Genomic DNA, 12,190 nt, shown 5'->3' on the forward strand with positions numbered 1-12,190 from the left:
TCGATGATGTGACGCACACCTTTCTTGTTGCAGCCGATCTCATCAGAGCCGTAGTCCTCACAGTTGTTGAAGTAGTCACAGCGCAGGTTGGAGCTGATGCAGCGGCCGTTGGAGCACTGGAACTCATCTTTCTGACAGACTGGCGTGGTAGGAGGAGTCTCTGGAGGGACAGGGGTCATTATGTCAAGTCTATAACCATCCAGTCAACTCCGTAACTCTCTATTGTAAAAGTCCACTCCATAACTCTCTACCACTAGAAACAAACTCACGGCAGTTGAGCTCATCACTGTTGTCCCCGCAGTTGTCAACACCGTCACAGCGCCTGGCTAATGGCAGGCAGACACGGTCGTTGTGGCAGCGGAACTGCCTTGTGGGTGGGCACTGGAATTTCGCTGAGGGATGGAAAGAGATAGAGGAGGAGAGCATAGATGACAGGTGTGAGGTAGGAGTTGAAAGATCCTCAGTGACAGTGATCTATTATTGATGTCAGGGGTAATGGGGGGGGGCTCACTGCAATCCTCTGGGTTCTCATCAGAGTTGTCTCCACAGTCATCTTCTCCGTCACACTTCCAGGCCAGGGGCTTACACAGAGTGTTGTTACACTGGAACTCATCCAGGGGGCAGTGTCTACCCACTGAGACAGAAAGCGTGAAAGGGAGCAAGAGAGGAGAAATAGTTACTTTTCTCTATGAAATACATACCCACAACTTGTACTTAATGAACAGTATGCGTACAGTACAATAATGTGTGTGTATAACGTTTATTTATTTTTTCGTGTCAAATCGCCAGTTGGCAACCCATCCCTTATGGAATTAATTAACACATAAACAAACACTACAATAATTCACTGTGCTAATTCAGTGATAATTCTTCAGTGTAAGTGTTTGTGTGTAAAACTCACCTCCGCTGTCACACTTCTCCTCATCACTGCCGTCCATACAGTCAGGGTCTGCATCACAGCGCCAGCGGATGGGGATACAGTGGCCGTTCTTACACTGGAACTGATCACTGTCACACTTCACATCACAACCATTCTGCAAGAGGACACACAGGGACATAATTTACTACTATTATTATTATTATTATAATATCACTGATTCAGAGGGTTTAGGTTAAATGAGAAAGACTAATTTCGGTTGAATGCATTCAGTTGTGCAACTGACTAGGTATCCCCCTTTCCCTTAGCATGTTACTCTAATGACAATGCCATTCATGTGTAAATTAACAATTCTCTATGGTCCATTAACAATGTATTCATTGTGACAATGAGCTAGGACATATAATGTAGGATTGGAGATGGGGGATGGCGGTGATTATTAATATCACTAAGCTTTAACAAGAGATCATGTTTGGGGGCATGGAACAGTGAGGGAGCTTTCCCTTTCCATTCATTTGATGTGTGTAATTTTCCACTATTTTCAATAATGGTGTGTGTCCCTGTACCTCGTCTGATCCATCAGCACAGTCATGGTCTCCATCACACTTCCACCTGCCGGCGATGCAGCGACCGTTGGTACAGGAAAACTCACTCTCTGAACACTGCCTCGGCACTGGCGGGAGAGAGGAGAGGCGGGGAGAGAGAGAGGTGAGGAGAGGAGAGAGGGAGGAGAGGTGAGGAGAGAGGGAGGAGAGGTGAGGTGAGGAGAGGAGAGGTGAGGAGAGAGGGAGGAGAGGTGAGGAGAGAGGGAGGAGGGCAGAGGAAGGGTTGTGGGAAAGAATAAGAACTTCCGGACACAGACATATGTCACAGAAAGTCATGAGGGTAAATGGCTGTAACGATGGGGGAAAAGACAGAAAGGGACATATCAAAGGATTGGGGAATGGGAATGGGAGTACACTGGGTCACATGGTACAGGAGGGGTCTAGAAGGGCTGGTGGGATTGGGAAGGATGTTGGAATCTGGATAGAGTAGCTACACTTTTTAAGATACGAGTCAGGGAGGATAGTTCCTTTTTAAATGTTTTGTATCTCTTTCTTTCCTAATGGGAATAGGAGGGATGTTATTGTAGGAAGATACTTGGGGCTTGGGTAGATTGGGGGAAGGTCAGAGGTAGGTTGGGGGTGTTGGGGTGTTCGTGCTGATAGTGAAGAGACCTACCTCTAACCCACGCCAACAGGCCAGTGTGAAATGCAGAATAAACATGAGATGAGGTGTGCAAATTGTCACAAAGCAAATCTTGATCGTGCAGTGCAGTTGCGCGAACACACATACACAATCAACAATGTACCTTTAAAAACTATTCAATAATCTGTTTAGGGGAACCTATGTGGCTGAAACCATACAGTGAAAGAAGGTCTGTCCAGATGAAGGCAGATGTACAATACACATATATTATGTAGCTCTATTCTACCCATAATGATAAGGGACATGAGACAGGATCGTTAGCGATAGCCCTGGCCTCAAAGACATCAAGGGGAGCCTAAAGGCAGGACAGAGGGGACCTACCACACTTGTCCTCATCAGAGTTGTCTCCACAGTCGTTATCATAGTCACACTGCCAGCGACCAGGGACACAACGGTTGTTCTTACAGCGGAACTGGTACGGCTCACACGTCCTCTCATCTGAGGACACAACATATACAGTCAGAGTAGGAAGGAATTATAACAGATATTGTAATATTCTACAATTATGTAAAACACACAACACAAACGATGCTTGGGAATCTCTCCATTCCTTTCGTTCTCCCCCCATCCCTCTCTCCATCACTCACCACACTCCTCCTTGGGTTCGTCTGATGCGTCTCCACAGTCGTCCTCTCCGTCACACTTCCATCGGGCCGGGATGCAGCGACCAGAGTCCTTACAGCGGAACTCATCCACGCCACACGTCATCTGGGCTGGGGAGAGAGTGGGAGGGAGGGGGAGAGAGAGGGCGAGAGAGATATCGGGGGATGTTAGATATCAGAGAATAAAAAGCAGGGAGGTAGAAAGAGGGAGGGACAGTGGTCAAAAACTGTAGTGTAGAGCAGAGATGGGCTATTTTGATGGGGATCACAAAAAAATCTAAACTCATAATAAGTTAAGAGTTAATTTCCTGCAATTCTACACATTTTGTCATGGGGCGGAGAGAAGATTTTGCAAATTTACAACAAATTTCCATAGTGTGGAGAACAATGTTTGCAGCTTTTAATCAGATCTCTGATTGATATCTGGGGCCCCCAGTCAGTAATTCGACCATGAAAACTACAAGTTTAGATAGCTGAAATGGGCTAATTGAGTGACTGTCAGTGACTGACAAGAGAAAAACTGCACAACCAAATTTCGAAATTGCACCTTGAGTATTCTACTATTCTAACTCTCAACAGTAAGTCCATAATAAAAAAAAAAAATAAAAAAAAAAAATAAGTCGAGACCCCGACTGAGTTCCCACAAAAATAATATAATAATATTGATCCGTGGGCCTGCAAAAGGGGGGCCACCTCCAGTTGCCCATCCCTGGTGTAGAGAAAGAGAGGGTATAACGCCCACATACTCAACTGGCAGACTGCGGTCCGGATCCGACCCAGAACGGGGTCGATACGGGCCGCGGATCCAGACTACAATATATATATATACAGTTGAAGTCAGAAGTTTACATACACCTTAGCCAAATACATTTAAACTCAGTTTTTCACAATTCCTGACATTTAATCCTAGTAAACATTCCCTGTCTTAGGTCAGTTAGGATCACCACTTTATTTTAAGAATGTGAAATGTCAGAATAATAGTAGAGAGGATGATTTATTTCAGTTTTTATTTCTTTCATCACATTCCCAGTGGGTCAGAAGTTTACATATACTCAATTAGCATTTGGTAGTATTGCCTTTAAATTGTTTAACTTGGGTCAAACGTTTCAGGTAGCCTTCCACAAGCTTCCCACAATAAGTTGGGTGAATTTTGGCCCATTCGTCCTGACAGAGCTGGTGTAACTGAGTCAGGTTCCTTGCTCGCACACGCTTTTTCAGTTCTGCCCACACATTTTCTATAGGAATGAGGTCAGGGCTTTGTGATGGCCACTCAAATACCTTGACTTTGTTGTCCTTAAGTCATTTTGCCACAACTTTGGAAGTATGCTTGGGGTCATTGTCCATTTGGAAGACCCATTTGCGACCAAGCTTTAACATCCTGACTGATGTCTTGAGATGTTGCTTCAATATATCCACATAATTTTCCTTCCTCATGATGCCATCTATTTTGTGAAGTGCACCAGTCCCTCCTGCAGCAAAGCACCCCCACAGCATGATACTGCCACCCCCGTGCTTCACGTTGGGATGGTGTTCTTCGGCTTGCAAGCATCCCCCTTTTTCCTCCAAACATAACGATGGTCATTATGGTCAAACAGTTCTATTTTTGTTTCATCAGACCAGAGCACATTTCTCCAAAAAGTACGATCTTTGTCCCCATGTGCAGTTGCAAACCGTAGTCTGGCTTTTTTATGGCGGTTTTGGAGCAGCGGCTTCTTCCTTGCTGAGCGGCCTTTCAGGTTATGTCGATATAGGACTTGTTTTACTGTGGATATAGATACTTTTGTACCTGTTTCCTCCTGCATCTTCACAAGGTCCTTTGCTGTTATTCTGGGATTGATTTGCACGTTTCGCACCAAAGTACATTCATCTCTAGGAGACAGAACGCGTCTCCTTCCTGAGCGGTATGACGGCTACGTGGTCCCATGGTGTTTATACTTGCGTACTATTGTTTGTACAGATGAACGTGGTACCTTCAGGCATTTTTAAATTGCTCCCAAGGATGAACCAGACTTGTGGAGGTCTACCATTTTTTTTGTGAGGTCTTGGCTGATTTATTTTGATTTTCCCATGATGTCAAGCAAAGAGGCACTGAGTTTGAAGGTAAGCCTTGAAATACATCCACAGGTACACCTCCTATTGACTCAAATGATGTCAATTAGCCTATCAGAAGCTTCTAAAGCCATGACATCATTTTCTGGAATTTTCCAAGCTGTTTAAAGGCACAGTCAACTTGTGTATGTAAACTTCCGACCCACTGGAATTGTGATACAGTGAATTATAAGTGAAACAATCTGTCTGTTAACAATTGTTGGAAAAATTACTTGTGTCATGCACAAAGTAGATGTCCTAACTGACTTGCCAAAACTATAGTTTGTTAACAAGAAATGTGTGGAGTGGTTGAAAAACGAGTTTTAATGACTCCAACCTAAGTGTATGTAAACTTCCAACTTCAACTGTATATATATATATATATAAATAAATAAAAATGGGGGAACTCTGTTGGGCATTGACCCCTAGTATCATGTAAACACATATAAGACATGGAAACATTTGTAGAATTGCAGGAATTATGCTTTAAAACTGCACAATTTTCTCTCCGCCAACAAGAGGAGTGTGAACAGTTTGGGGTTACATGCGTTGTGCGGTGGGGGTTTGTTACTACGCCGATAAAATGACAATATCCATCCGGAACTTTGCCACCTAGGAAATTTGTGTGACCGGACCTTCTTAAATACTTCAGTACCACTGGTAGAGAGAGAAAATAAGGAAGAGGAACCGAGGAGAAAGGAGAAAGAGAGAGATGCTAGATGTCACAGTAGAGTGGGTCCTTACTGCAGTTGGCAGGCTCATCAGATCCGTCCACACAGTCATTGTCCCTGTCACACACCCAGACACGAGGGATACAGCGCTTGGTGATGGCACACTGGAACTGGTTAGGAGCACACGTCACATCCGCTGCAGGGGACAGAATGGAGAAGAGACAGTCACTTACCAATATCCTTACATGATGCATTGCTTTCTCTCCTAGTCTCAAAGTCTTTGAAAACATACATTTAAAATAATTATACATTTCATTTCAATGTGCGTAGAAAACATAATAGGTTGAACACTGATTTGAAAAGACTATAAGTTGGTGCAGTACACTACAGGTTGGATATCCTCCATATTCAGGGGTTAAAGCAAAACAAAATCCCATGACAGTATGAAAATGTATGCACTCACTAACTGTAAGTCGCTCTGGATAAGAGCGTCTGCTAAAATGACTAAAATGTAAAATGTAAATGAATGAAACTTAAGCCGATCTCAGATCGATTGTCTGGGGCCAAGTTAACCTCCCCTTTTATATAAGAAAGTCATCATGCTTTGAGGGAAAGAGGATCATTTTGTACCTGTATTAAACTGCGAGTTTGACCAATTCCAGTCCCTTGCTTAAGGGGTCCTCCCCAGGATACATTTTATGTAGAAGGACTGAGAACTCCATTACAAAGTACACTACATGACCAAAAGTATGTGGACACCTACTCGTCGAACATCTCATTCCAAAATCATGGGTATTAATATGGAGTTGGTCCCCCCTTTGCTGCTATAACAGCCTCCACTTTTCTGCTCAGGCTTTCCACTAGATGTTGGAACATTGCTGCGGGGACTTGCTTCCATTCAGACACAAAAGCATTAGTGAGGTCGGGCACTAATGTTGGGCCATTAGGCCTGGCTCGCAGTCAGCGTTCCAATTCATCCCAAAGCTGTTCGATGGGGTTGAGGTCAGGGCTATGTGCAGGCCAGTCAAGTTCTTCCACACTGATCTCGACAAACCATTTCTGTATGGACCTCGCTTTGTGCATGGGGGCATTGTCATGTTGAAACTGTTGCCACAAAGTTGGAAGCACAGAGTCGTTTAGAATGTCATTGTATGCTGTAGCGTTAAGATTTCCCTCCACTGGAACTAAGTGGCCTAGCACGAACCATGAAAAACAGCCCCAGACCATTATTCCTCCTCCACCAAATATTACAGTTGGCATTTTGCATTGGGGCAGGTAGCGTTCTCCTGGCATCCGCCAAACCCAGATTAGTCTGTCGGACTGACAGATGGTGAAGCGTGATGCATCACTCCAGAGAACGCGTTTCCATTGCTTCAGAGTCCAATGGCGGCGAGCGCATGGTGATTTTAGGCTTGTGTGCAGCTGCTCGGCCATGGAAACCCACTTCATGAAGCTCCCGACGAACAGTTCTTGTGCTGACATTGCTTCCAGAGGCAGTTTGGAACTCTGTAGTGAGTGTTGCAACCGAGGACAGACAATTTTTACATGCTACGCGCTTCAGCACTTGGCAATCCAGTTCTGTGAGCTCGTGTGGCCTACCACTTCACAGCTGAGCCGTTGTTGCTCCTAGACGTTTCCACTTCACAATAACAACACTTACAGTTGACCGGGGCAGCTGTAGCAGGGCAGAAATTTGACGAACTGACTTGTTGGAAAGGTTGCATCCTATGACAGTGCCACGTTGACAGTCACTGAGCTCTTCAGTAAGGCCATTCTACTGCCGATGTTTGTCTATGAAGATTGCATGCTGTGTGCTCGATTTTATACACCTGTCAGCAACGGTGTGGCTAAACTAGCTGAATCCACTAATTTAAAGGGGTGTCCACACACAAACACACACAGGGGATTAGAAATGATGCAGACAATTACATTGATGGAAGCTAGAATCTGCAATATTAAAGCTGATCTACACCCCCCCCCCCCCCCAAAAAAAACCCACCTCTCCAGAATCCATATGACAGAAATCCGTCGCAGTGAAGGAGAACTTTAACCCCTGTCCATATTCCCTTTTTTTTTAACCCCTCCATACTAGTAGTCAAGGCAGTCTACTCACGGCAGTCTATCTCGTCCTCCCCCTCTCCACAGTTGTCCTGGCCGTTACAGCGGAAGATCCCAGGGATACAGCGGCTGGGGTGCCTACACTTAAACTGACTGGGCAGACACACGTGGATGTCACAGTTTGCCTCGTCAGAGTTGTCCTGGCAGTCGTTGTCTCCGTCACAGATGTAGGCTGGGTTGGTACAGATACCTGTACCACACTGGAACTGGCCTGGCCTGCACTTGAACTCAGCTACAGGGTGATACCAATACAACATCAGTCAACCAGGACTCCAATACAGTACAGCTATGATAGATAGTGTTCATGGACTAGGACTGTCGGTCACTCACGGCATTCCGCAGGCTCGTCTGACCGATCCCCACAATCATCCTCTGTGTCACACTTCCACCAGAACGGAATGCACTTGTCGTTCTTACACACAAACTGCAGGGAACGAGAGAGAGAGAAGAGATGGATAGAGAGGGGGAAAGCAAGAGGGACCGAGGAAGAAAGAGACGGTGGAGGAAGAGAGAGAGGAAAGATTCATTCTGACTACATCATATCAAATGTTATTACCGTGAAATGCTTTCTTACATATCCTTAACCAACAATGCAGTTAAGAAAATATTTACTAAATAAAAAATAAAAAGTATACAAAAAAGTAACACAATAAAATAACAATACTGAGGCTATATACAGGAGGTAAAGGTACCGAGTCAATGTGCGGGGCTACAGGTTAGTCGAGGTAATTTGTACATGTAGGTAGGGGTAAAGTGACTATGCATAGATAATAAACAGCGAGTAGCAGCAGTGTAAAAACAAAGGGGGGGGGTCAATGCAAATAGTCCGGGTGGTGGTTTTTGACTATTTTGGGCCTTCCTCTGACACCGCCTAGTATATCGGTCCTGGATGGCAGGAAGCTTGGCCCCAGTGATGTACTGGGCTGTACGCACTACTACTACATAAAGGCAGAGAAGGACACACAACATCATGAAACAGCTAAGAGACAAGTTGGCTAAACTCACCTGACTGGCGGTGCAGTTGGACATACACTGCCTCCCATCACTGGACAGGTAGAAGTTAGTGGGACAGGCACACTTGTACCCCCCACCAGGCGACAGCAGGCACAGGTTACTGCATCCTCCATTGTTGGTCTGACATGGGTGGTTGGCCACTGTGGGTTAACCAAACACACACACATACACACACATTAGGCCCAGGTCAGGGGAGTGCAAGCACACATCCATAGATGACTGGGTGTTTAGGTGGCAGTAACAGTAGACTTACTCATACCCTCTGGCTGGCGGTAAGGGTGGTAGATGTGGATGTCCATGGGCCGGTGCAGGGTGCTGATCAGCATGGTCTTGTTGGTGCCCAGGGTTTTGTGACACCTGTTGATGGACTTGGTCTCCCAGTCGGTCCAGTAGATGTACTCCTCAAACAGAGTCATGGCAAAGATGTGGGGGATGTCCTGGCGCAGCACTGCAGGGTGGGGAAGCACACAGAGAAACAGACACGTCAGAAACAAGCGGATTGTCTACCAACAGTGATGTATTTACTGATGTGTGTGGTGTGTATAGTGTATGTGAGTTCTGTTTCATGTGTGTGTTGTAATATCAATATATGTATCAAAAGATGTGTGTATGATAGTGTGTGTGTGTGACTGTGTGTGTTACCCGTGTGTCTGTTGGTTCCATCCAGGCTGGCAAACTCGATGTAGTCCTCTCTGGCGTCTGCCCAGTAGATGCGGTCGTTGATGAAGTCCAGAGTGAGGCCGTTGGGCCAGGTGATCCTGTCCTCTACAATCACAGTCCTGTTGGCGCCATCCATCCCTATCCTCCCTATGTGGGGGTTGTCACCCCAGTCGGACCAGTACAGGTACCTGGCAGGGACACAGCTCAGTGAGAGGCTTCAGAACCACTCAGGACACCCATGTGAGTGGTCATAATATCGCACTACATTCTCAGCAAAGTTAGGATCAATGCCATTCTCTCTTGTACTAAAATAATAAATCCTATATACTCAACATTTGAACACTATATTCAATATTTGAGCAGCACTCAATGAGAAAATCTTAAAGTTATATTTATGTTCATACCCGTTTCGTACGTCGACTGCCACAGCGCGTGGTTCCCTCAGACCGGTGTTGACCAGGACCGTCCGGTAGGCCCCGGTCAGCTTTGACACCTCGATGGTGTCCCGCCCCTTGTCACACCAGTACAGGTTCCCTCCCACCCAATCAACAGCTAGACCATCAGGGTTGCTGAGAGATGTGCGGTGAAGAACCTGCCAAAGAGCCAATCAGAAGTCCTGGTTCAGTTCCTTTCGTCCAAATGTACCAATCAAATGTTGTATGTTTCTAAGAGGTCAAAAGGTCATGGACCCACACTGACCTGTACATCGCTGCCGTTGATGTGCATGCGTCGTATCATGCTGCCCTGAGTGGTCACGTCTGTCCAGTAGATCATCTGCTGTCTGTAGTCAAAATCCAGCGCCACCGCATTGTTCAGACCCTAATGCATACACACACACAAAATGGGAGAGAAGAGATCAATTTAGTGTGATGGTCAAAGGGTGCAATGGGTTATTTCAACCTGTTTGCAAGTCTATGAGGTGTTGAGGCTCCAGTCTCACCTGTTTGAGCAGGGTGTAGTTGGAACCATCCAGGTTGAGTTTCCTCAAGTAGTAACGATTGGCAAAGATCAGGAAGGGCTCCTCCTCTGGACAAAATATATATTTTGATGTAGATTAGGTCAACAAGCTCAAACTGAGTCCCTCTTCACACATGCATGAAGCTTATTAATTAAGATGTGATTGATTCCGTGGGTAGAGCTCTATGGTGCAACCAACCCCCATACGCCCCTTCAGATCTTAACCCCCCATACACCACATTACACCCCTCCATGTCTTACCGGAGGTGGACTTGCAGATGGTGGGGTCGCTGGGGCTGAGCTGGAAGCCCTCCACACAGAGACAATGGAAGGATCCGTGGGTATTGATGCAGCGCTGGGTGCAGGGGTAGCTGGTCGTACACTCGTCTATGTCCACGCACGTCTTCCCATCATCCTTCAGACGGAAGCCAGGATGGCATCTGCACTGCACGGTCACACAGGAGAGGAGAGGACAGGACAGGTAAGGCTGTGTGTACTACTTCACAGTTGTTAACCTTTCCGTCAATAGTTGTTACGTAGTTGACAATATAAATGGTAACGACTACAAATTAAAAGTCATCATCATTAACTATTCATTTTAGAGACGCTCTCCAGATGTACAGTACCAGTCAAAAGCTTGTACACACCTACTCATTCAAGGGTTTTTCTTTATTTATACTATTTTCTACATTGTAGAATAATAGTGAAGACATCAAAACTATGAAATAACACATATGGAATCATGTAGTAACCAAAAAAGTGTTAAACAAATCAAAATATATTTTATATTTGAGAATCTTCAAATAGCCACCATTTGCCTTGATGACAGCTTTACACACTCTTGGCATTCTCTCAACCAGCTTCATGAGGTAGTCACCTGGAATGTATTTCAGTTAACAGGTGTGCCTCCTTAAAAGTTATTGCGTTTGAGCCTATCAGTTGTGTTGTGACAAGGTAGGGGTGGTATACAGAAGATAGCCCTATTTGGTAAAAGACCAAGTCTATATTATGGCAAGCACAGCTCAAATAAGCAAAGAGAAATGACAGCCCATCATTACTTTAAGACATGAAGGTCAGTCAATTCGGAAAATGTCAAGAACGTTGAACGTTTCTTCAAGTGCTATGATGAAACTGGCTCTCATGAGGACCGCCACAGGAAAGGAAGACCCAGAGTTACCTCTGCTGCAGAGGATAAGTTACGCCATCCAATCTGGTTTGTGCATAGTGGGACTATCGTTTGTTTTTCATCAGGACAATGACTGAACACACCTCCAGGCCGTGTAAGGGCTATTTGACCAAGAAGGAGAGTGATGGAGTGCTGCATCAGATGACCTGGCCTCCACAATCACCCAACCTCAACCCAATTGAGATGGTTAGGGATGAGTTGGACCGCAGAGTGAAGGAAAAGCAGCCAACAAGTGCTCAGCATATGTGGGAACTCCTTCAAGACTGTTGGAAAAGCATTCCAAGTGCAGCTGGTTGAGATAATGCCAAGAATGTGCAAAGCTCAAGGCAAAGGGTGGCTACTTTGAAAAATCAAACATCTGAACTATATTTTGATTTGTTTAACACTTTTTAGGTTCCTACATGATTCCATATGTCTTATTTCATAGTTTTGTTGTCTTCACTATTACTCTACAATGTAGAAAATAGTAAAAAATTAAGAAAAACCCTTGAATGAGCAGGTGTGTCCAGACTTTGACTGGTACTGTAGGTGCATCCTTACCTTGAAGCCTATCTTGAGATCCTCACAGAGCTGGGAGCAGCCACTGAGCTTGCTGTTCAGACACTCATTGATGAAGCAGTTGAGCTCGTCAGTGCCGTCACCGCAGTCGTCATTACGGTCACATAGCAGTGTCTCGTTGACACAGTTCCCGTTACCGCAGGCGTATGCCGTGTCGTTACACTTCTTCTCTGTTTCGGTAAGAGGGGTTGGAGGAGAGGTTGAAAGAGGG

At 45.4% G+C, this 12,190-nt stretch overlaps 1 protein-coding gene across 1 annotated transcript in view; it reads right to left on the reverse strand.

The window, feature by feature from the left end:
* The window catches only part of LOC121577556 (low-density lipoprotein receptor-related protein 1-like), a 199,402-nt gene that overhangs the window by 33,831 nt on the left and 153,381 nt on the right, over positions 1-12,190 (reverse strand). The window contains exons 55-72 of the mRNA XM_045225247.1: positions 11,962-12,149; positions 10,497-10,680; positions 10,219-10,304; positions 9,978-10,097; positions 9,683-9,870; positions 9,261-9,466; positions 8,878-9,066; positions 8,610-8,758; positions 7,935-8,028; positions 7,600-7,836; positions 5,560-5,682; positions 2,713-2,838; positions 2,447-2,563; positions 1,444-1,550; positions 902-1,034; positions 512-634; positions 270-392; positions 20-160 (exon numbers count right to left, since the gene is read on the reverse strand). Coding sequence (XP_045081182.1) covers positions 20-160; positions 270-392; positions 512-634; positions 902-1,034; positions 1,444-1,550; positions 2,447-2,563; positions 2,713-2,838; positions 5,560-5,682; positions 7,600-7,836; positions 7,935-8,028; positions 8,610-8,758; positions 8,878-9,066; positions 9,261-9,466; positions 9,683-9,870; positions 9,978-10,097; positions 10,219-10,304; positions 10,497-10,680; positions 11,962-12,149 — 2,634 coding nt within the window. The remainder of the gene's footprint in view (positions 1-19; positions 161-269; positions 393-511; positions 635-901; positions 1,035-1,443; positions 1,551-2,446; positions 2,564-2,712; positions 2,839-5,559; positions 5,683-7,599; positions 7,837-7,934; positions 8,029-8,609; positions 8,759-8,877; positions 9,067-9,260; positions 9,467-9,682; positions 9,871-9,977; positions 10,098-10,218; positions 10,305-10,496; positions 10,681-11,961; positions 12,150-12,190) is intronic.

The sequence above is a fragment of the Coregonus clupeaformis genome, chromosome 15 (assembly GCF_020615455.1).
Source record: "Coregonus clupeaformis isolate EN_2021a chromosome 15, ASM2061545v1, whole genome shotgun sequence".
Taxonomy (NCBI): Eukaryota; Metazoa; Chordata; class Actinopteri; order Salmoniformes; family Salmonidae; genus Coregonus; species Coregonus clupeaformis.